General features: G+C 44.6%; 1 protein-coding gene across 10 annotated transcripts in view; it reads left to right on the top strand.

Annotated features, from left to right (window-relative positions):
• Window positions 1-10,870: 10,870 nt before the first annotated feature.
• Window positions 10,871-22,702, top strand: part of LOC110506437 (tight junction protein ZO-1) — a 153,132-nt gene continuing 141,300 nt past the window's right edge. For 9 of the 10 annotated variants that reach the window (XM_036963727.1, XM_036963732.1, XM_036963733.1 and 6 more), the window contains exons 1-2: window positions 10,871-11,332; window positions 20,592-20,895. In XM_036963727.1, coding sequence (XP_036819622.1) covers window positions 11,238-11,332; window positions 20,592-20,895 — 399 coding nt within the window. In that variant the 5' untranslated portion in view covers window positions 10,871-11,237. The remainder of the gene's footprint in view (window positions 11,333-20,591; window positions 20,896-22,702) is intronic. The other variant, XM_036963728.1, reaches the window with a different exon arrangement.

The following is a 22,702-nucleotide window of genomic DNA, read 5'->3' on the forward strand; positions in this document are numbered from 1 at the left end:
TTCAGGGAAGTTAGAAACCAATATACACAGGCAGTTAGCTTTTTCAAGCAGAAATTTGCATCCTGCAACGCAAACTCAAAAAAGTTCTGGAACACTGTAAAGTCCATGGAGAATAAGAACACCTCCTCCCAGCTGCCCACTGCACTGACGATAGGAAACACTGTCACCACCGATAAATCCACTATAATTGAGAATTTCAATAAGCATTTTTCTACGGCTGGCCATGCTTTCCACCTGCCTACCCAAACTCCAGTCAACAGCACTGTACCCCCCACAACAACTCGCCCAAGCCTTCCCCATTTCTCCTTCTCCCAAATCCAGTCAGCTGATGTTCTGAAAGAGCTGCAAAATCTGGACCCCTACAAATCAGCCGGGCAAGACAATCTGGACCCTTTCTTTCTAAAATGATCTGCCAAAATTGTCGCAACCCCTATTACTAGCCTGTTCAACCTCTCTTTCGTGTCGTCTGAGATTCCCAAAGATTGGAAAGCAGCTGCGGTCATCCCCCTCTTCAAAGGGGGACACACTCTTGACCCAAACTGCTACAGACCTATATCCTACCTTGACTTTCTAAGGTCTTCGAAAGTCAAGTCAACAAACAGATTACCGACCATTTTGAATCCCACAGCACCTTCTCCGCTATGCAATCTGGTTTCAGAGCTGGTCATGGGTGCACCTCAGCCACGCGCAAGGTCCTAAACGATATCTTAACCGCCATCGATAAGAAACATTACTGTGCAGCCGTATTCATTAATCTGGCCAAGGCTTTCGACTCTGTCAATCACCACATCCTCATCGGTAGACTCGACAGCCTTGGTTTCTCAAATGATTGCCTCGCCTGGTTCACCAACTACTTCTCTGATAGAGTTCAGTGTGTCAAATCGGAGGGTCTGCTGTCCGGACCTCTGGCAGTCTCTATGCGGGTGCCACGGGGTTCAATTCTTGGACCGTCTCTCTTCTCTGTATACGTCAATGATGTCGCTCTTGCTGCTGGTGAGTCTCTGATCCACCTCTACGCAGACGACACCATTCTGTACACTTCTGGCCCTTCTTTGGACACTGTGTTAACAACCTGTACATAGCCCACCTATAATTTAGCCCAAACAACTACCTCTTTCCCTATTGTATTTATTTAGCTCCTTTGCACCCCATTATTTATATTTCTACTTTGCACATTCTACCACTGCAAATCTACCATTCCAGTGTTTTACTTGCTATATTGTATTTACTTTGCCACCATGGCCTTTTTTTTGCCTTTACCTCGCTTATCTCACCTCATTTGCTCACATTGAATATAGACTTATTTTTCTACTGTATTATTGACTGTATGTTTGTTTTACACCATGTGTAACTCTGTGTTGTTGTATGTGTCAAACTGCTTTGCTTAATCTTGGCCAGGTCGCAATTGTAAATGAGAACTTGTTCTCAACTTGCCTACCTGGTTAAATAAAGGTTAAATACATTTTTAAAACACCTAACCCTGAACCTAACCCCTAACCCTAATTCTAAACTAATTCTATCCCTTAATCTAACCCTGAGGATAGAAGAACAAGATCACACACACACCCACACACTGTTCAGCCATCCAGAGGGAAGCCATCTGATCATTTAACCTGAAGGCTTCAGACTTATTAGAACATTGTGCCATAAACAGCACATGACTGACTGTGAGTGCTAGACCTAGCTAAAGGATGTGTAGCGTATTTGCGTGACTGACTGGTGTTGCATCAGAAACGGTGGTCAATAACAGACCCGGCTGGCTATCCATTCGTCTGGCGTCAGGTTGAGTGACAGTAGCGGTGATTGTAGCTGGGTCAGCCTCTGGTCTGCAGTGATTACTACGACTCTCCCTCTCCTTCATGTTTGACAGTTGAGAGCTCCTGCTGCGACATTTATCCCCCAGCTCTACTGGGCCTACTCAGGGATGCCACTCACTTGCTCTCAAGAAGAAGACTCGATGTGCCTCCCTCCACTGTAACCCTCGCCATCCTCTCTGCCTGCAGAGAACCACTTTCACATTCTTGTTATCTGTCCTCACCCTTCACTGACTGACAGGGGCTGACTGATACGGAGTGATGGGTCACATGGACACGACACACTGTAAACATCACAGCTGTGGGAGGGTTTTACATATATTAGGCCTATATGAATATTGTTTCTGTCCTGTTGCTTTAAAGACTGATTTTAGCATATTTCCCATTCATTTTAAGCCTTTTTTATGTGTGAAGCATTGAGCCAGCATCCTCACAGCTTCCTGTCGGATCTCCATGGAAACATAGTCAGATCAACAGCTCCCTCTCATTGGTTGAGAATGTGAACTGACATAAGTCACTCATGGCATACTGATTCTTTTTGAAAGGTACTGTATTTCAGAGTGTTTTCACTGAAGCTCAGATACCTTTTCCCATAACCTGTTTAAGCAATTACTTTCTCTGCAGTGTGTTCCCACCTGATCTGCTGAGACCTTTCATGGTGCTCTTGGGATCTACGCAGACTTCTATTGAGAAGCTAGCAGTCATAGCTTTTATGGGATTTTTACAGTCTCACCCAGTGGGTTATTGCATGATTCTTCTCCCCTTTGTGATTTTGCTTCACGTTTCCTCACCTATTGGTCTTTGACAAGGGATACGGTTACATCTTAGGCAGTTGGTAACAGCCTGCCTTTGGCACATGGGTTCTAAAATAGGGGTTTTACTTGCTATAAGAAACCAGTGATTGACCTGTGGCTGGCAATATTTTTATGTTGTAATGCTGCAGTATAGATAGACTACTGGTATGGCAGTGTAGTCATCATTAACTGTTAAGTGTCTCTTTCTGACAGGAGAGTGAATGCTCCAGCGTGTGAACCCTGTTCATCATTGCCTCTGTCATGTACTGTCATGTTGTCTTGTCTCTGTCCTTTCCCTTCACCCTGTCTCCCTCTGCTGGTCGTGTTAGGTTACCTTTTCTCCCCCGCTTTCCCCCAGCTGTCCCTTGTCTCCTCTAACTACCCATTCACCCCGTTCCCCACCTGTTCCCTTTTTCCCTCTGATTAGGTCCCAATATCTCTCTCTGTTTCTGCTCCTGTCCTTGTCGGATTCTTGTTTGTTTGTGTCATTCATGCCTGAACCAGACTGTCGTCATGTTTGCTGTAACCTTGTCCTGTCGGAATCTGCCGGTCCATCTGAGCCTACCTATGTTTGGTAATTAAAGAAGCTCTGTTTAAGTTGATTCGCTTTTGGGTCCTCATTCACGTACCGTAACAGCCTCAGCATATTTGTGCTGTGATGCACTTAGTGGGGAAAGTCTGAACCAGACAGCTTCTTAAAAGAGAGATGACGGAGGAGGAGAGGGCTGATGTCGAGTCCTGCTTCACTGCCCTGCTGACTGGATCCACAATGTGAGCTCCGAGCATGCCAGTTTCCCCAACCTCCTGCTGTCTCCTGCCTGCAGTCTACACCCGGAGCACTGCGACACAGCCTCATGCCTGCCTGCCTGGCTGCCCACTCCACCTGGCATCCCTCCTCACACGGAGAGGCCTTTTTCCTCTCAACTTCCTCTTTCTCCCCTGAAGCTGGAGCCATAAATCACAGCCGGGCCAGTGCCTCATCTCTCAGCTAAGCCGTAGTCCCTCCTCCTAGCTATGCCTGCCTCACCGTCCTTCTGGCCCCTCTCTCCACCAGGCCTCCTCCGGGACCAGCCGCACCCACCAGTGGAGGCTGGTGGGAGGAGCTATAGGAGGATGGGCTCATTGTAATGGCTGGAATGGAATATTGGAATGGAGTCAAACGTGTGGATACCATTCCATTCATTGCATACCAGCCGTTACAATGAGCCTCCCACCAGCCTCCTCTGCCCCCCCCCCCCCCCCCCCCACACACACACACACACACTCACACAGTCCTCTCACTGCCTTTCCGCCTGCAAAAAACCAAGACACAGTCAGACCACAAACACAGCAAAACAGCAGCGAGCAGAGGAGGGAAGAGGCTGAGGAGGACAGGCGGAAGTAGTGGGCACTTCGCAAACACTGTTCTGTTCCATTTGCATACATATGACATTACCCGACAGCCCCATGTAATGTTAAAATGAATATGCTCCACATCACCTCTGTATGCAACTTCCATTGCTGCCAGTGCCTCATGTTCACTTCATTACACTCTGGCATGTGAGACAAATTACATGTACGGTATGCAAATGGTAAAGTGTGTGTCAGTAGCCCCATCTCTGGAAGGAGAGGAGATGGAGGGCCATGTAGGCTGCCGAGGCAAAGCGTTGCAGGGGAACGTGTGTGTGTGTGTGTGGAATGAAAGCAGCACTGCAGTGGAGAGTTGAGTTACAGTGATGCTCCATGTCTGCAGTGACACCAAGCAGCTGGAGGTTTACACTGTCTGACTGCCCTGCGCTCCCTGACTGTAGAATGTGCCACACATAGTTATTGTGATAACGGCTACTCTGCGTGTGTGTCCATGTCTACTTTTTGTGTCCATGTCTACATTTGTATGTGTGTGTTATGTTTGCAGTGTAAGTGTTTCTCTATTATGTGTTTGAGTGCGAGAGAGACTGGTAGAGTGTGAGGGACTTTAGCTCAAGGCTACAGATGTAATCTTGCTGCAGTGGGTCATGTGATTAATCGTGGTCTGGGGCCAGTGGATAGTGTCATTTATGGCGAGGGATAATCAACACATTAGATGGGTGCTGCTCCTAGTGGTCGGGGACTTTTATGCAGTGAAACTTGAATCCGTTTTACGCCATTTCTACCAGCATGTTACATGTGCAACCAGAGGATAAAAACTGTAGACCACCTTTACTCCACACACAGACGCGTACAAAGCTCTCCCTCACCCTCCATTTGGCAAATCTGGCCATAACTCTATAACTCGCTTACAAGCAAAAACTAAAGCAGGAAGTGGTCAGATGACGCAGATGCTAAACTACAGGATTGTTTTGCTAGCAAAGACTGGAATATGTTCCATACACCACATCAGCCACTGGCTTCATCAATAAGTGCATCGATGACGTTGTCCCCATAGTGACCGTACGTACATACTCCAACCAGAAGTATTGGATTACAGGCAACATCTGCACTGAGCTAAAGGGTAGAGATGGCGCCAAAGAGGATGGCTGAAGTTTTACATGCCCGTAACCAATTGTGCTATTTTGTTCATTTTTTTGCGTTGTTTGTAACTTATTTTTTTACTTATTTTGTACATAGTGTGGCTGCTACCGTCTCTTATGACCAAAAATAACTTATTGATATCAGAACTGGGATTGCTCACCACGAACTGGAAGAAGCTTTTTCCTTTAACGAGTCCGACGAGAAAGATATACTGCTCCCCCGGGAACAGGGCCAGATCCCAGTCATTTGGGTGAAGAAAAGGCGGAGGAAAAGAGGATGCAGGTCGGGCTGCCTTTTGAGAATCCATAGACGAGCGAGTAAACTCCCACTGCCATAAATTCTACTTACTAACATGCAATCATTGGAAAATAAAATTGATGACCTACGATTATCCTACCAACGGGATATTAAGAACTGTAATATCTAATGTTTCACAGAGTCGTGGCTGAACGACGACATGGATAATATAGAGTTGGAGGGATTTTCAATGCATTGGCAGAACAGAGAAGCTATGTCTGGTAAGACGAGGGGTGGGGGTGCTTATTTTTGTCAACAACAGCTGGTGCGCGATGTCTAATATTAAAGAAGTCTTGAGGTATTGCTCGCCTGAGGTAGAGTATATTTTGATAAGCTGTAGACCACACTATCTACCAAGAGAGTTCTCATCTATATTATTCGTAGCCGTTTATTTACCACCACAAACCGATGCTGGCACTAAGACCGCACTCAACCATTTCTATAAGGACATAAGCAAACAAGAAATGGCTCAGACACAAGCTGCCCAGTGATGCGAGCCTACCAGATGAGCTAAATGCCTTTTATGTTCGCTTTGAGGCCCTTTACCACCTGGGCAAACGGGAACACCTATGTGTGTATTCGGTGCATGTGATGAGTAAAGTTTGATTTGATTTAGAGCTGCCGCTTCAAGGTGCGGGACTCTAACCCGGACGCTTATAAGAAATCCCGCTATGTCCTCAGACAAACCATCAAACAGGCAAAGCGTCAATAAAGGACTAAGATTGAATTGTACTACACTGGCTCTGACGCTCGTCGGATGTGGCAGGGCTTACAAACTATTACGAACTACAAAGGGAAGCACAGTCACAAGCTGCCCAGTGACACAAGCCTACCAGACAAGCTAAATTGCTTCTATGCTCTCTTCGAGGCAAGCAACACTGAAGCATGCTTTAGAGCACCAGCTGTTCTGGATGACTGTGATGATCACGCTTTCTATAGCCGATTTTAGTAAGACCTTTAAACAGGTCAACATTCACAAAGTCGCAGGGCCAGAAGAATTACCAGGATGTGTGCTCCGAGCCTGCGCTTACCAACTGGCAAGTGTCTTCACTGACATTTTCAACCTGTCCCTGACCAAGTCTGTAATACCAACATGTTTCAAGCTGACCACCATAGACCCTGTGCCCAAGAACACCAAGGTAACCTACCTAAATGACAACTGACCAGTAGCATTCACGTCTGTAGCCATGACTACACATCATGGCTCACATCAACACCATTATCTCAGAAACCCTAGACCCATTCCAATTTGCATACAACCCCAACAGATCCACAGATGATGCAATATCTATTGCTCTCCAAACTGCCCTTTCCCACCTGGACAAAAGGAACACCTACATGAGAATGGTATTCATTGACTACAGCTCAGCATTCAACACCATAGTTCTCTCAAAGCTCATCATTAAGCTAAGGACCTTGGGTCTAAACACCTCCCTCTGCAACTGGATCCTGGAATTCCTGACGGGCCGCCCCCAGGTGGTAAGGGTAGGTAACAACACATCTGCCACACTGATCCTCACCCCCCTCAGGGGTGAGTGTTCTGTCCCCTCCTGTACTCCCTGTTCATCCATGACTGCATGGCAGGGGGCGGCAGGTAGCCTAGTGGTTAGAGTGTTGGGCCAGTAACCGAAGGGTTTTTAGCGAGCTGACAAGGTAAAAATCTGTCGATCTGCCCCTGAACAAGGCAGTTAACCCACTGTTACTAGGCCATCATTCTAAATAAGAATTTGTTCTTAACTGATTTCCCTAATTAAATTAAATAAAATGGCCAAGCACGACTCCAACACCATCATTAAGTTTGCCGAGGACACAACAGTGGTAGGCCTGATCACCGACAACGATGAGACAGCCTATTGGGGAGGAGGTCAGGGACCTGGCAGTGTGGTGCCAGGATAACAACCTCCCCCTTAACGTGATCAAGACAAAGGAGATGATCATTGTATCACGTTGTAAGGTATGACCCAGGTGCAGACAGTGTTGGAGAAAATAAAGTTTATTCTTTAAATGGGCAGGCAAACGACAGGTCAAGGCAGGCAAGGGTCAATGATCCAGAGAGGGTGTAAGGCACCAGAACAGCAGGCGGGCTCAGGGTCAGGTCAGGCAGAGGTCGGTGATCCAGAGTAGAGGCAAAGGTACAGGACGGCAGGCAGGCTCAGGGTCAGTTCTGGCAGAGGTCGGTGATCCAGAGTAGAGGTAAAGGTACAGGACGGCAGGCATTCTCAGGGTCAGGGCAGGCAGTAAAGATCAACACCGGGAAACTAGAAAGAAAACAGGGAAAATAGCAAAGACAGGAGCAAGGGTAAACGCTGGTAGGTTTCAACAAACAAAACAAACTGGCACAGACAGACAGAAAACACAGGTATAAATACCCAGGGAAAGATGAGCAACATCTGGAGGGGGGTGGAGACAAGCACAAGGACAGGTGAAACAGATCATGGCGTGACACGTTGACTACAGGAAAAGGAGGGCCAAGCACGCCCTCATTCTCATCGACGGGGCTGTAGTAGAGCAGGTTGAGAGCTTCAAGTTCCTTGATCCAAACACACCAAGACAGTCGTGAAGAGTGCACGACAACTCCTATTCCCCCTCAAGAGACTGAAAAGATTTGGCATGGGTCCTCAGATCCTCAAAAAGTTATACAGCTGCACCATCGAGAGCATCTGGTTGTATCACCGCCTGGTATGTCAACTGCTCGACCTCCGACCGCAAGGCGCTACAGAGGGTGGTGCGTACGGCACAGTACGGCCCAGCCCTAAAAATAGCCAAAAACTCCAGCCTTCCTAGCCATAGACTGTTCTCTCGGCTACTGCATGGCAAGCGGTACCGGAGCGTCAAGGATAGGTCCTAAAGGCTCCTTAACAGCTTCTACTCCGAAGCCTTAAGACTGCTGAACAGCTAATCAAATGGTTACCTGGACTACTTGCATTGCCCCCTCCCCCCCCCCCTTTTTTCTACTGCTGCTACTCTCTGTTTATTATCTATGCATAGTCACTTTAACTCTACCTACATGAACATATTACCTCAATTACCTCGACTAACCTGTGCCCCCGTACATTGACTCTGTACCGGTAACCCCTGTATATAGCCTCACTACTTATTTTATTGTTGCTTTTTAATTATTTGTTATTTTTATATTTATTTAGTTATTTATTTATTTATTCAGTTTATTTTAGTAAATACTTTCTAACACTTATTTTTCTTAAAACTGCATTTTTGGTTAATGGCTTGTGAGTAAGCTTTTCACTGTAAGGTCTACCCACACCTGTTGTATGTGCCAAATATAATTGTATTTTATTTGATGTTTGCCCGTTTGTATGTAGGCCTAATGTAGTCCATGTTACATTTATCCCATTGAAGGAATATTTTCTGCACAATAGCCTATCCATATTGGCATCTGATATCAGACCCCTTCTCCCCCTCCCAGCCAGTGATGTTCCTCTGCAATGACATGCTTTATGAGGAGGTAGAGGAGATTTTGGCTCAGCTTAGTCATTAAGAATCCCTTAGCGCTTAATGAAAGATTACTAACTGTTACGTCTAGTGCCCTGGCCAAATGTTCAATTTAAAACACAGACCTTTACCATCCATTTAAAACACAGGCCATCCTGCCCCATCCCTCAATGTGATTGGACAGGCACTTTGTTTACTCCCAGAATACAGCCCATAGACATACAGCGGACACAAAATGGCAGCCTTTCACTGGCCCTGAATTTATTATTAGATAAGCGACTGCATGTTTTATTCTTCTTTTGTCAACATGGCATGTTAGCATAGTATGTGGCAAAATACGTGTATGTTGTCAATTAGTGTGGTCGCGTATGTTTTGAAAAGAAGAGGATCACTGTTTGAGTCCAGTATGGCGACAGGGACAGTGGAGGACGATATACTGTTAGCACCACACTGACGTCAGTTTCACAAGCCGTTTGAATATTATATATCCATAACTGCAGTATATACAATTCGGTCCTGTTGTTGTCATGTTTTGGTGTATACAGTTCAGTGGCTGTGCTCAAATGAATGACGCAGAGACTTGTTTAACCTTTAAAGGTTAATGGTCCTTCCCAGGAGGCCGAGGGGCTCTGAAACAGTCCCAGTGCTAGGATCATGAACTCAGAGATCACAGAGCTGCAGAGAGAGAAACAGTATCTTACACACGTCGGACCGGAAAGGGACAGGCCTTTTAAGTCTAGTGTTCTGTATAGTGTTTTCCACCTCTTGTTGTCTCGGAAGATTTACACATGTTAACTGTTGCTTAGAATTGGACATTGAATCAATGTCAAAATAGCGGTCCTTCCAGAGATACAGGGATCCTTTGACCGCTGACTGCTTGGTTTGACCTCTGATTCTTATGAGATTTTTATGTAAGACTCTTGAGCAGGGATGTATCAAAAGAGAATAATAGAGGTGAATATATCTGTAGGGAAAAAGAGAAGAACTGTCTCATTGTGGAGATGGTTTGTTTTTCTGTGTGATGAGAAACAGAAATGGTATACAATAATCTGTGTGCAGTAGGCTGGCTAATCTAACTCAATCCACTTTTAGACTCCTAATCATCTGTAATCTGGGACCAGACAGTCAGGGATCTGTAGTTAAGGGAGACTCCTCCTGATGTTAACATCGTTGTGCGGCAGGACAGAAAAACAACATAGAACTGTATGTTTAGGACAATAATAATAAAAGCTATACATAGTATTGTGTTCGTAAAGCACTTAGAAACCGTTTCTGTATTCAAATGAATGTTGCGTTCTCCCCTCTCAGAGCCCTTTCCCAATTAGCCTTGTTGTTGAACTCTGAAGCCAGTGATAGAATAATGATGACTGCCCTTCAGACCTCAGTAGGAGCAGGGTTTGGCTGACTAAAAAGATTGAGATTAAAACAACAAGGACCAGTAGGTAGGCAGCTGGCACAGATAAAGCAAACCCTGTTTTTCAGTTTCACTTACTGCCTTGTTACCTGCAAATGTAAGATAACATTGTAAATATATATATATATATATATATATATATATATATATATATATATATATATATATATATATATATATATATATAATAGATAGGGTTGGAAGAAATGTTTAATGATTTATGTTTAATGAAATGTGTTATAATTGATGTGATCAACTTGTTGATAATAGAATATGTGAAAAGGGATGTATTAAAAATGTATCTTGTTCCCTCCCACCTTTCTTCTCTGCTGTTCTTCCCCCTCCCCCTTCCTTTCAGTAGGTATAAAAGCAGTCCTGTATCAGCCCATTAATCAAGTTTTTATACAGCCCCTTCTTGCAGGGTTTAATTATGAACCATAGGTTTGCTCTGAGAAAACAAAAAAACTATCTCATGCACCCAAATGAAATGCCGAGATGTATTCATTGGACAAGAACCCCTCTCAGCTCTCGACATGCACCCACTCTCCCTCTCCCTCTCCCTCTCTCCCCTGCTCTCTCTCTCGTTAAACACACGCACAGCACACTCTCTCCCACCTCACACACGGACATTTGGGTGCCGCTGCAGCGTTTCGCTAGCTAGAGTTTTTTTTCCCAAAGAAAAGTGCCTCTAGGGCGAACAACAAAACAATGTTGTGGTCCTGACTAACATTGAATGGATAAGCCATCTATTCTTGAGCACTAATGAGATTAGGGTGTCATTGCAGACATGGGTTGCAGCGGCATGGTACCTTTTGTTGAGCTCCGTGGGGAGTGTTTTCCCTGTCAGTCCTTCAGCGCTGGAAATGGCGTTCTGATGCTGAACAAGGAAGACGCGGTGCAGGCGGATGCCAGCGACTAGAAATTACATGTTTTCCATAAACTGGTTTGTGGTGTGGATTCCTAGTAGTGGTGGACAACATGAAGTACCAGAAATACATAACGGTGATGCAGATGGCTATGGGGGTGACTGCCATCAACAGAGACAATTGCATCCCTCCTAAGAGACAGATGTGGTGAGTATGGATTTCACCGTGTGGGGAACCGGGGTGATGCTGAGGAGAGGAGTATAGCATAGTGTATCTACAGTCTACCGTATCACTCTTACCTAATGACAGCAGAGAGGAAGACAGAGAGAGGAACCACACAGCCAGTGTGCTTCTGCTCCGGCTACACAATTATCTTGTTAGCTTTGTTGTCAAGGAGAGTGGGAGTCTCTCTTTGTGACATGCTTAGTTAGGATGAGCAGCAGCTGTTTGCGGAAGTCAGCTCAGCCTCCCTCTTTGTGCTCATTGTTGCCATGACTGTGGTAGTGGGCAGGGAGGAAGATTGTATGCCGGTATATAGTTGTATGCCGGTGTAAGGTTGTATATGTGTTCTCTGGGCAGGGAGATTGTTAGCCGATGCCGATACATGGTTGTATCTGTCATGTATGTGTTTCAGGCAGGGAGATTGTTATGCCTACTTGGTTGTATTTGTGCCTACACTGTGTTATTTGGGCAGGGTGATAGAATGCCAGTAGCACATGGTTGTAATCTGTCTGTGAGTTTTTCAGGCTGAAAAAATGCCTGTACATGGTTGTGTCTCCCCCTAATATGTTTGTATTGGGCGGGGGCGGGGGCACAGATACAACATTCCAGTTGTATCTGTGCCTCTGTCTTGTTGGTGAACTAGTGGTGGCACATCCCTCTCAGAGGAAGAATTCACACATTAACAATGATGATCTAGAATGATCCAGAAAAGATGAAAGACCAGGTGAAAGTAGTAAGTAATAAAGGCATTGTTATCTAGACACAATGTGTCAAATATGTCGGATACATTATATTTTAGTTTGATGAATACTGTGTGGACTCGATTTTGTCCCTGTCTTTGTGGCATTTCTAATTCCAGTACATCTGCCTTTCACACAGTCCACTTCCTTTCTCACCATGTCATTATTACACCCTTGTTAGAAATGGTAATACTACCCTGTGAAATCTGAATAATTATTGCTAACTTCATTTTTTGCTCTCTGCATCTAATTCAAATGAATAGCATGAAAATATGTAGCATGAAACATAATCTCCTTCTGTTATCAGTTATTGTTCAATACTACTGGTGCATGGTAGGAATTACTGGTGCATGGTAAGCTATATCACTGGAAGGATTTCCTGTTGATGGGTGTATCTAATCATCAGAACCCCTGTCACGCTCTCTGTGGTGTGTGTCTACATCTCAGCCTTCCCACCAGTCTGTTGATAACCAGATTGACAAATAATCTCATTTACCATCCGTCCATTACACAGAACACGATTCGTCCATCCAGATGTGACCACCATACTATATTCACTTGACCTTATACCCCAGTGGTTTAGTTCAGTTCAACCTATGCAAACGTGGAGTGGTTCTGTATTATACTGCAGTAGTCACGGTAAGACCAGGACAAAGCCGTGTCAACTACCTGTGTTTGGTCGTTCTCCGAAACCATTTTACTTAGTGTCTTAGTAACCACCTTATCATGAAATCAAACCCTTGCTGCTGCAGGATAAATAAATCATGTTTATGAAAACATTCCAACTCTGTGTGTGAAGAAGATTACAGATCAGCAGTCAAAAAGCCTCAGATTGGGAGTGGGAAGAATGTTTTCTTTTCTCTTCTCCTTTCTTTGTGTGAATGCTGTCACTAGTGTTGAGAGAGCAGCAGCAAGCACTGAGGTTCTTTTTTTTGACACTGCTCCCTTAAGAGAGGCCGTGCTGTGCGATGGGTCTCAGGGTCATCCCATCCCGTGGTGGGGGGAGGGGGATACCCATTAAAATGAGATTACGATATTGCCTGATGGACTGCCCCAAGCAGAAGCCAGCTAGCCCCTGCTAGGCTAACTTCCTGTTGTTTTGTATTGAGTCATTGGCCAGAATGGTTGTAATCTCCTCTCAGCTGGTTTATGGCACTAAAGGGAACAGATTAAATTGGGTTTATTGACTTGTGGCTGCCCCTATCCCCACCCCCATACAGTGCCTTCACCTCATGGGGGGGGGGGCATTTGAATCAGGCATCATTTAAGACGGTTGTAAGTGGGCTTATCATACACAGTAGTGTGCTCTCGGTAGAGCCAACACTGATCACATTAAAAAGGATAGGAGGATGGCTGTTATTATACACTGAGTATACAAAACATTAAGGACACCTGCTCTTTCCATGACATAGACTGACCAGGTGAATCTTGGTGAAATATATGATCCCTTAATGATGTCACTTGTTAAATCCACTTCAATCAGTTTAGATGAAGGGGAGGACACATGTTAAGCCTTGAGACAGTTGAGACATGGATTGTGTATGTGTGGTTTTTGCCAAGAACTGCAACGCTGCTGGGTTTTTCACACTCAACAGTTTCTCGTGTGTATCAAGAATGGTCGACCACCCAAAGGACATCCAGCCAACTTGACACAATGGTGGGAAGCATTGGAGTCAACATGGGCCAACATCCCTGTGGAACACTTACGATACCTAGTAGAGTCCATGCCCCAATGAATTTAATCATCCTCTCTCTCTCTCTCTCTCTCTCTCTCTCTCTCTCTCTCTCTCTCTCTCTCTCTCTCTCTCTCTCATATTAATCAGATTAATACATTCGTTGAATTTGTGTAGTTGATGCCCAAAAACAGTAGTTTTCCCTTCACACACAGACCAACGAATGGTGCATTAATTCAGCAAGCACAGAGCCCGTGTTCGGGGCCTTCAAGACCTCATGGTAATGTAACTGCGATCATTGCTCCTAAAAAAGCCTGACTGGAGGAGCAATGACAACAAGACCTATCAGACATGTATCCCCTCCAGGAAGATACAGACGTGGAGAAGCATAACTGTGAGTCAAAGATTCTCCCGGCCAGAATGACTCATGCCTGTCATGAAGACTCACAGGAGGCTGACAAGATGGAATCAGTCACTGGACCACAAACACCGGAGGACATGACAAACTAGCTAACCACATGTCCCTTTCTCATATGAACTTGGTAATGTCCTCTAGACTGGGCTTTTTATATTTCTCTTTTAGGGACTACATCCAGCTTTCTCAAGTGAATAGATCACGAGTCTAGGAAGTATGACAAGGTGACTCAACTACCCTACTTTTTCTGTTTCTTTCTAGTAAGAAAAGAGAAAGAAACCGAACTGGAGTTAGCTCACACTCAGTGAGATGCCCTGCGGCTCTCACCTTGCCGGTTAGGGTTAGGGAAGGCTTCGTCCTCACCTCAGTGCAGTCCATGGACAGATCCCCCATCACCCAGATGCTGAGCAGATGTTCCTGCCCTACTGTTCAATTATTACCCTTACATTACATGTACACACGGTTAGTCAGAGCCTAGTGTCAACCTGGACTTGGGTTAATACACTTTACACTCCATTACCGGACAAAACGCCAAGCTGTGCTTTCATTGTAAGTGTTTCACCCTCTCTAATAAGGAGGATCTACTGCACGTGGAGAAGTGATCAGGAAAGATGAGGCGTGTGGCTGCAGTGTGCTGTGTTGATGGTGGGTCTTTATGTGCCTCTCCACAGGGGTCACCACAGTGTTTGGATGTGACCGTTGGCCTGTCATGTTAGATGCAGGTCTAAATGCCTAATCTGTCTATCCATCTGTCTAGCCTACCTAATCAGGGTGGCGATCCCTCTGATCCCACCTGCCTTGCGTACTTTCTCCTGGTCACCTCATGAGTTTAAATAACGCCCACGTTTTTTCTCTCCCCAATTATGTTTTCCAAGGATGTCCACTTGGTTGAATATGCTTTGCTTTGTTTTGGCCCTTTTTTTTTTACGCATCATGACATTGTTAATCTCAGGGATGCAAATGGGATGCAGCAAAATGCCTCTCTAGTCATCCCACACTCCAGGAGGGATGAAGCCTGTAGTGGATGAGTAATGTGTTGTAGTGGTGGAGCTCAGGGGATGTTAGGTCCGGCCAGGCTTAGCCAGGAGAGTCTATAGTAGACCACGTGCTGACCGTACTGTCCTTCAGTCCCTCTCAGGCCCTCTCAGGCCCTCTCAGTCTCTCTCAGGCCCTCTCAGTCTCTCTGTCTCTCTGAATCCCTCTCAGTCCCTCTGTCTCTCTCAGTCCCTCTCAATCCCTCTCAGTCCCTCTCAGTCTCTCTCAGTCCCTCTCACTCCCTCTCAGGCCCTCACAGGCCCTCTCTTGCCCTCTTAGGCTCACAGGATGAAACATAGGCCTTCTCAGTGCAGTGAGTTTCTGTACTGGCCCAGATACAGTTATTGATGTGTCTGCTGTGTTCTTTCTTCCTCCTCCAACAGAAAAGCCTGAGACAGAGGTATCAGACTCATTTTCTGGCCTTTGTTGTCTCGGTTAAGTGCAGACGATTGTTCTGCAGGGTGCACACTGTGTGAGGAACGGTCATAACTAAATACTTCAGAGGTACTTGAACATTGTAATGCTGAAGGCCCTAGTCCTTTCCCATTGGATATAGACACAATGGCTATACAGCAAGCTAGCTTTGATCGTAACTCTTAAGCATTGGGTCTCCCGAGTGGCGCAGCGGTCTAAGGCACTGCATCACAGACCCTGATTCGATTCCAGGCTGTATCACAACCGACCGTGATTGGCGCACAATTGGCCCAGCGTTGTCCAGGTTAGGGTTTGGTCAGGGTAAGCCGTCATTGTAAATAAGAATTTGTTCTCAACTGATTTGCCTAGTTAAATCAAGGTTAAAGAAATAACTACAAAAATGCAAGGTTGAATAGCATAAATAAAGTCCAACAGAACTATTGTGCTTTGATTATGGAGCTATATGCTCAAGTCCTACAAAGCCCAAACTTTCTGACACTCCACGCATAGACTCTGAACAGGGAGTTGATAGTTGAATATTTTATATATAGAGCACAGAAAATAGAGACATGCGTTTGTTGCTTTCATGTTTATGGTCTGTGTAGCTACAATCCAGTCTCTTTTGAATGTGTTTTTCGAGACAGCTGAGAACAATTTCAACAGCAAAGACTTTCTCATATGAAGGTCAACGGAAGGTGACATAAGACCTAAGGATGTGTTTGATCATCATCACCACAATGATTAAATGAAGTCTACTCATCCCACAGCTGAACCATGGAGCTAGTCTGGACCCAGTAGCTTAAGGTAGTTACTGCAGGGCAGGGGTGTCAAACTCGATCCAAGGAGGGCTGAGTGTCTGCGCACTTTTGTTTTTTCCTTTCAATTGTAGCTGCAATATGTAACTTTTTGTGCGAACCGACCAAATTCTCATAGAAATGTGTGTTAAAAATCTGTCATTTTCATTGCATGCATGTCTAAGAAGAGGTAGATATGTTCTATGTGCGCTATTTCTATGCTTCCCTTGCTTAAAGTTGCAATATGTCACTTTTTGGGGCGAACCAACCAAATTCACATAGAAATGTGAGTTATAGATATGTCATTGTCATTGAAAGCAAGTCTAAAAAGCTGTAGATGTGTTATGTGTGTGCTATTTCTATGCTTCCTGTTCGTAAGTTTAGCTTTTGTGTCTTTTACTTTTGGTTTTGTACACCAGCTTCAAAGAGCTGATAATACAATATTCTTGGTTATGGAAAACATATTTTACAGTGGTTTAGATTGAACTATGATTCTCTACACTATACTTGCTTGTTTTGTCACATAAACTGAAATTAGGCAAACTATTAGAATTTTAGCAACCAGGAAATGGCGGAACCATTTCTGCATAGTGCATCTTTAAGCACTAGTTCCTTACTAATTAGTGACCTTAATTCATCAATCAAGTACAAGGGAGGAGCGAAAACCCGCAGACACTCGGCCCTCCTTGGAATGAGTTTGACACTTGTGCTGTAGGGTGTATGCATCAGTCAGTGTGCTAGTTGTGACACTGTGTTGCTCTGTACCATTCAGCCCCACAGCACATTTGTTTTACTTCCTGTGTTCCATTGTCAAGGACTTATAGCACTGCTGTCAGGTATCAGTTTTCACTGACTACCCAGATAGGCCATGTTGATGATGTAAAATAGTCATTTAGCTTTTCTAATGTCCACTTACCGAATCATGTCAAATCTAATCATCCATATTGTTTTTGATAATTAGTTCACCTTGTCGACACTGATTATCTTAAAATGTGTATCTGGCATCAAAGATGTATAGGTCATCATTATTATCACTACTAATGTACCAGTGCTTCCAAAATACCTACTGTCCTATTTGAGTGAATGGACATGCTGGGTATGATGTGAACCGCATGGTGAGGACAGTGGACTTAAACTGCCGCTTTTCAAAACCATTAGCGCTATTGCGGTGATGACATAACTCTATCCATGTCTTTTAAAATGTGTCAATGCTGAATCAGAGACTATCCATAATAGATGTTTAGGGGCGAAAGCTCCAGGATGTCGTAATGTTATGTATTCACTACCCAGTAAAAGCAACCTTGTCTCAAAGCATTCCGTATTATTCTGTATGGAAATCCGAGACACTCCATTTAGTATGATATGTTACAAATTATAATTCGCAAATATATATTTTGAATTTCCAAAACGTATGATATGTTACAAATTCTAGCTAGGTGGCAAACATTAGCTAGCTGGCTAATGTTAGTTAGGCAAGGGGTTAGGGTTAAGTTTAGGAGTTAAGCTAAAGGGTTAGCTAAAAGGGTCATGGTTAGGGGAAGGGTTAGCTAACATGCTAAGTAGATGCAAAGTAGCTAAAAATTAGTAAGTCGCAACCATTGGGTTGCTAGACGTTCGCGTTATACGCCCACCAATCCACCCGGACCAACCACCCTACTTTCGTCTGTCTTATGTAACCATAACATATCATACTAACTTGAGTGTCTAGGATTTACATTTACTATGTTACGTCTAGTCTATGAGACCAGGCTTGTATAAGACATGTGGATCAAGAACCACGCTGAGGTTGTCTGTAAAATGCTGTGATGACCTCTTCAGTCCTCTTCAGATTCTCTGTTTCTGGACAAATCTTCATGTAATATTCATAAACTTCACCTCTCGCAAGAGTTACTGCTTACATTCTTTTTTTTTTATATTTATTTTTCTTAGAGTTGAGGCCTTGTTTGTTGTAAGGGTACACAAGGGCTAGGACAAACAGTGTTTGAGTCTAAGCTGCTCAAAATCTTGCTGCATTACTCCACAATGGCAAGGAAAGCAGTCCATATTTGCACATGCAGCAAGTTTATTTCTGTTTCATTGGAACACAAAGTTTCCAAAGTATTCACTCTCACAAGGACTCTTCTGTGTGCTTTAGTTTCATGTAGATGGGTTAGTAGAGTGTACCACATAGAGCTTCTGCATGGTCCCTCTGCATGGGCCAGTTGACCCAGAGGTACTGTACCATGATCAGTGCTCCATCCATAGCCTGTATCAGAGCAGAGAGAGAGCACAGCTACAGTGCCATACCATCCATCTGAATGCAAGTCTTTCATTCTTAGAAATCTACTCCAGAACCCCACAGGACTTTCTAAGCTGCCACTCGGCTGTATGAATGGAGTCCCCTCTTCACAGCTGCTATGTACAGTAAGACTCTGGGATTGTGGTTGTCAGATGCTCCTCCAGATTGAATGCAGTGTGTGTGAGTGAGTGTGTGTGTGAGTGAGTGAGTGAGCACTCTGGTAGCTTTGAGAGTAAATCCCTGGTGTGCGTGGGCTGGGATGGTCAGTAGCGGGGGAGTGAAGAGGTCATGGGAGAGAAGCCCAGGCAGCTTCCAGCCTCTACATCAGGGCTGCTGCCCATCAGCCATCATCACGGGGCCAGAGCAGGGAATGTGATGTCAGGCAGGGCACTGAGGGGAGGCAGTCCCCAGGCTTGTCCTAGAGGTTTTTGGTTTCGGGAGCCAGTAACTTCAGTGCCCGTGAATACATCAGCATGTGTATGGCCCTATCACGAATCAACAGAGATAAAACAGGCCTCTGTGCTATTCTCTCTTATCTTGCATCTCTTCTGAATCTGTTGAGACACAGTCAGTGGTACCAACATACACAAGGCACTTATAGACATGCAGCATTGGTCTTATGCTCTGTTTGATGCTCATCGTTTTTCTTTTGAATTCAAAGTAAAGAATGTTTCTTCTTGTGAGGAGCTTTGTTGCGTTGTGAATAAACGGTAACAGCAGAAGATTCGATCCTGTTTTGTTGTCTTTATAGAATCACCTCTCAATAGACCCATTTCACGATCCATACCATTTACTGCTCACAAAAGCAAAGGAGATGTGTATCGGTGCAGCCCTGAGGTCTAACTTTCTGCAGGTCGAAAGTGCTTACCATACATGCCGTGACATTACTTGAATAAGTAATCAGCTTGCAGAAGGGAGGGCTAGGTAGTCAGCACTATTGTATTGCAGTAATGTCACTAAATCACTCTATACCCAGAGCTCTAGTGCTGCTGCAGCTGTAGTTGGAGCCATTTCAAATCATGTTTACAGAGCCAATTACAAACCTTTAGGAGCTTAATCATGATTTCCCTACAATCTTTGACACAGAGTTATACCACTTCCTCTCTCGCCTCCTCACAGCTTTCACATCGCCTGTTTGATTCCTAAACTCAGAGGGCTATAGCAGTTTTAGGCTGTTTGACAGTGGGACCGGATATGAGTATAAAGGTTATAGTTTCCCCCCAAGCAGCAGCAGCCGCATAAATGATCCGCTGTGACAGAACAGCCTCCCCCGCTACAGAGCCCCGATCCTCTCCAACATCTGGATTCCCACAGGCTGGGGGTCTGTGGGGGGATGAGTGTAGCCCTGGGCCCTGGCGGTTCTGTTCAGCTAGCGGTTCTCTTCAGAGGGAGAGTGTGGCGGTGCATTGTAGAGCCTAGCTCTGGCTGAATAATGGAGGAGTAGGAAGGATGCTCCATACCTCAGTCCCCCAGGGGTCACATGACATTACACCCAATTATGCACCCTTGCCTTGAATGCTACTCAACCCAACAGGGAAAAGCAGGGTAGCCTAGTGGTTAGAGCGTTGGACTAGTAACCGGAAGGTTGCAAGTTCAAACCCCCGAGCTGACAAGGTACAAATCTGTCGTTCTGCCCCTGAACAGGCAGTTAACCCACTGTTTCTAGGCCGTCATTGAAAATAAGAATTTGTTCTTAACTGACTTGCCTAGTTAAATAAAGGTATAAATAAAAGTGTCCATTAAAGAAAAGGGAGAAAATGTAGTGATCTATTCTGTATTCAGCGGTGTCTCAATGCTGCTAGCTTTGTCCATCCATTTTGAAAGTGTGTGGTGATTGTGTATGCACGTATTGTATGTGAACACTAATGTGGTGTCTCTGTCCCTCTGTGTTCCAGGGTGACTCCCACAGATGGATTGTCAGGGATAGGTGCCACGGGGATAGGCACCGCGGCTTCGTCCGCTGCCATTACGGAAGCTCAGGATTCAGCAGAAGCAGCTGCAGAAGATGCTGCCGCTGCTCGTGCCGCTGCTCGTGCAGGTGCTATGTGTGGTTCTGGTGCTATAGGAGGATGCAGTGTAATGTTTGCCACCTCCACACTCTCGCTCCCCATGACCCAGGGCAAGCCCTCCCTCCGCAGGATCAAGGGCCGTATTCACCGCAGCAAGAGCCTGGACAGCATAGAACTGCTCGACTCCAATGTAAGTTCTAAATGGGCTGAAATGTGTGTGTGTTTGCTTTCTAATTATAGTTAACTGAGGACATGGATAATGTGTCACCCTAAAACTCATGGATAATATAAATTATCGTAATGCTGCTTAAATGCTATTCTCTAAACACCCTGCAGTTGGTCATGAATCTAACCAAACTCTTTAACTATTACCAAAGGTACTGAAGAGACAATTTAAAAGGGAAATGTTTTTTTTATCTTTCCCTGCCAAAATGTCAAACCTGATGACTGTCTTTACTGTACAAATGGGCTTTTCAGTTCATGTAAGTGCCTACACGTAAGTTCAAATAAGCGCGTACAAGTGAATATTCATAGGGGTATGTTATTAAACTAAATCAAGAATATTGTCACGTAACTTCATGGTTATCTGGGGACAAATAGTACATTCTTCACAATCAGCAAATTAAGTTGATATTTTACCCCTTTTTTAAATATTTGTAAATAGGGCCTACTACCTTTTAACTGTTAGGAAAGATACAACCACCTGGCTGCATTGTTTGGTTCCCTTAGGGAGGTTTTCTAATGGAGTGTGGTGTAAAGCAAAGCTTTGATCTCTGTCCTCATACATGAAAAGCAATTGCTATTTGAACCGATACAGGCTGAACTGATTTCTATAGGCTCTACTATAGACATATATATCACTGACAATTGGAAGCCTCCCACTTACTCAGTGATAGTCTGTAAGTACAAGGCCAAATATACACTGGATTTGCTTACCAAGACGACGTTGAACGTTCCTGAGTGGCCTAGTTACAGTTTTGACTTAAATTGGCATGAAAATCTATGGAAAGACTTGATGTCTAGCAATTTTTTAATAAGGCATTATGGGGCATTGTGTGTAGATGGGCGTGAAAAAAAAATGTTTTAATCAATTTTGAATTCAGGCTGTAACAACATGTGGAATAAGTCAAGGGGTGTGCATACTTTCTGAAGGCACTGTATATTGTTATTATGTGGCCCCTCTCAGAGATGGCACACCAGTTATATTAGAAATCTTGTACGGAAAGGGAAGCAGTGCAATGCAGCCTTGTTAATCATTCTCAGCGACACACACACACACAGACACACACACACACACAGACACAGACACAAACACTCTGCCAGAACACCTTCAGTTATGCAATATGTGACTTCTGTCAGTTTACCATTGAGTTCTGTGAAACCTAAAGCATTCCATATGTCCCTGGCTGACTGAGTGAGTGATTTATTCTTCTAAAAAAGAGTAATCTGATAAATAGTAAGCTGCTTGAATCAAGCTCTAAAAACCATGACAACCCTGGGAATCTGCAGTAGCTGAGAGCAGCTTGGCTTGGCTGGCAGTTGGTTTCTCCTCTCTGGTCATCTCATATGAATTGCTCTGAATGGGGAGAGGGGGAAGGGTGTCGGAAAAGCAACCACCGGTTTATGAAGTGAGAGCATGCCAACTTGCCACTAATGCACAATAATGCTGCTTTTTAGGGCCACTGGAACACACAGGACATTTCATGCATTCAAACAGCCAACTCTCTTACATAGCCAACATTTTGTAACATTCACCTTACATAAATACACACAGATTTGCACTTCCTTTAGAAGTAACACCTGTCATGACACATCTTGTCTTTACTGCGCCACCCTCACTAGAATCCCCTTGATACAAACACAGACTCAGACATTACCCAGTGGAAGAGGAGCCTAAACTAACAGCTGTATCTGCTTATTTTGTGTTTTTGATGAGGATGTAATTGGGAGATCATGTATTTTGGTAAGGGCTCATAATTTGGCACCTCCACAGAAGC

The sequence above is a fragment of the Oncorhynchus mykiss genome, chromosome 26 (assembly GCF_013265735.2).
Source record: "Oncorhynchus mykiss isolate Arlee chromosome 26, USDA_OmykA_1.1, whole genome shotgun sequence".
NCBI lineage: Eukaryota > Metazoa > Chordata > Actinopteri > Salmoniformes > Salmonidae > Oncorhynchus > Oncorhynchus mykiss.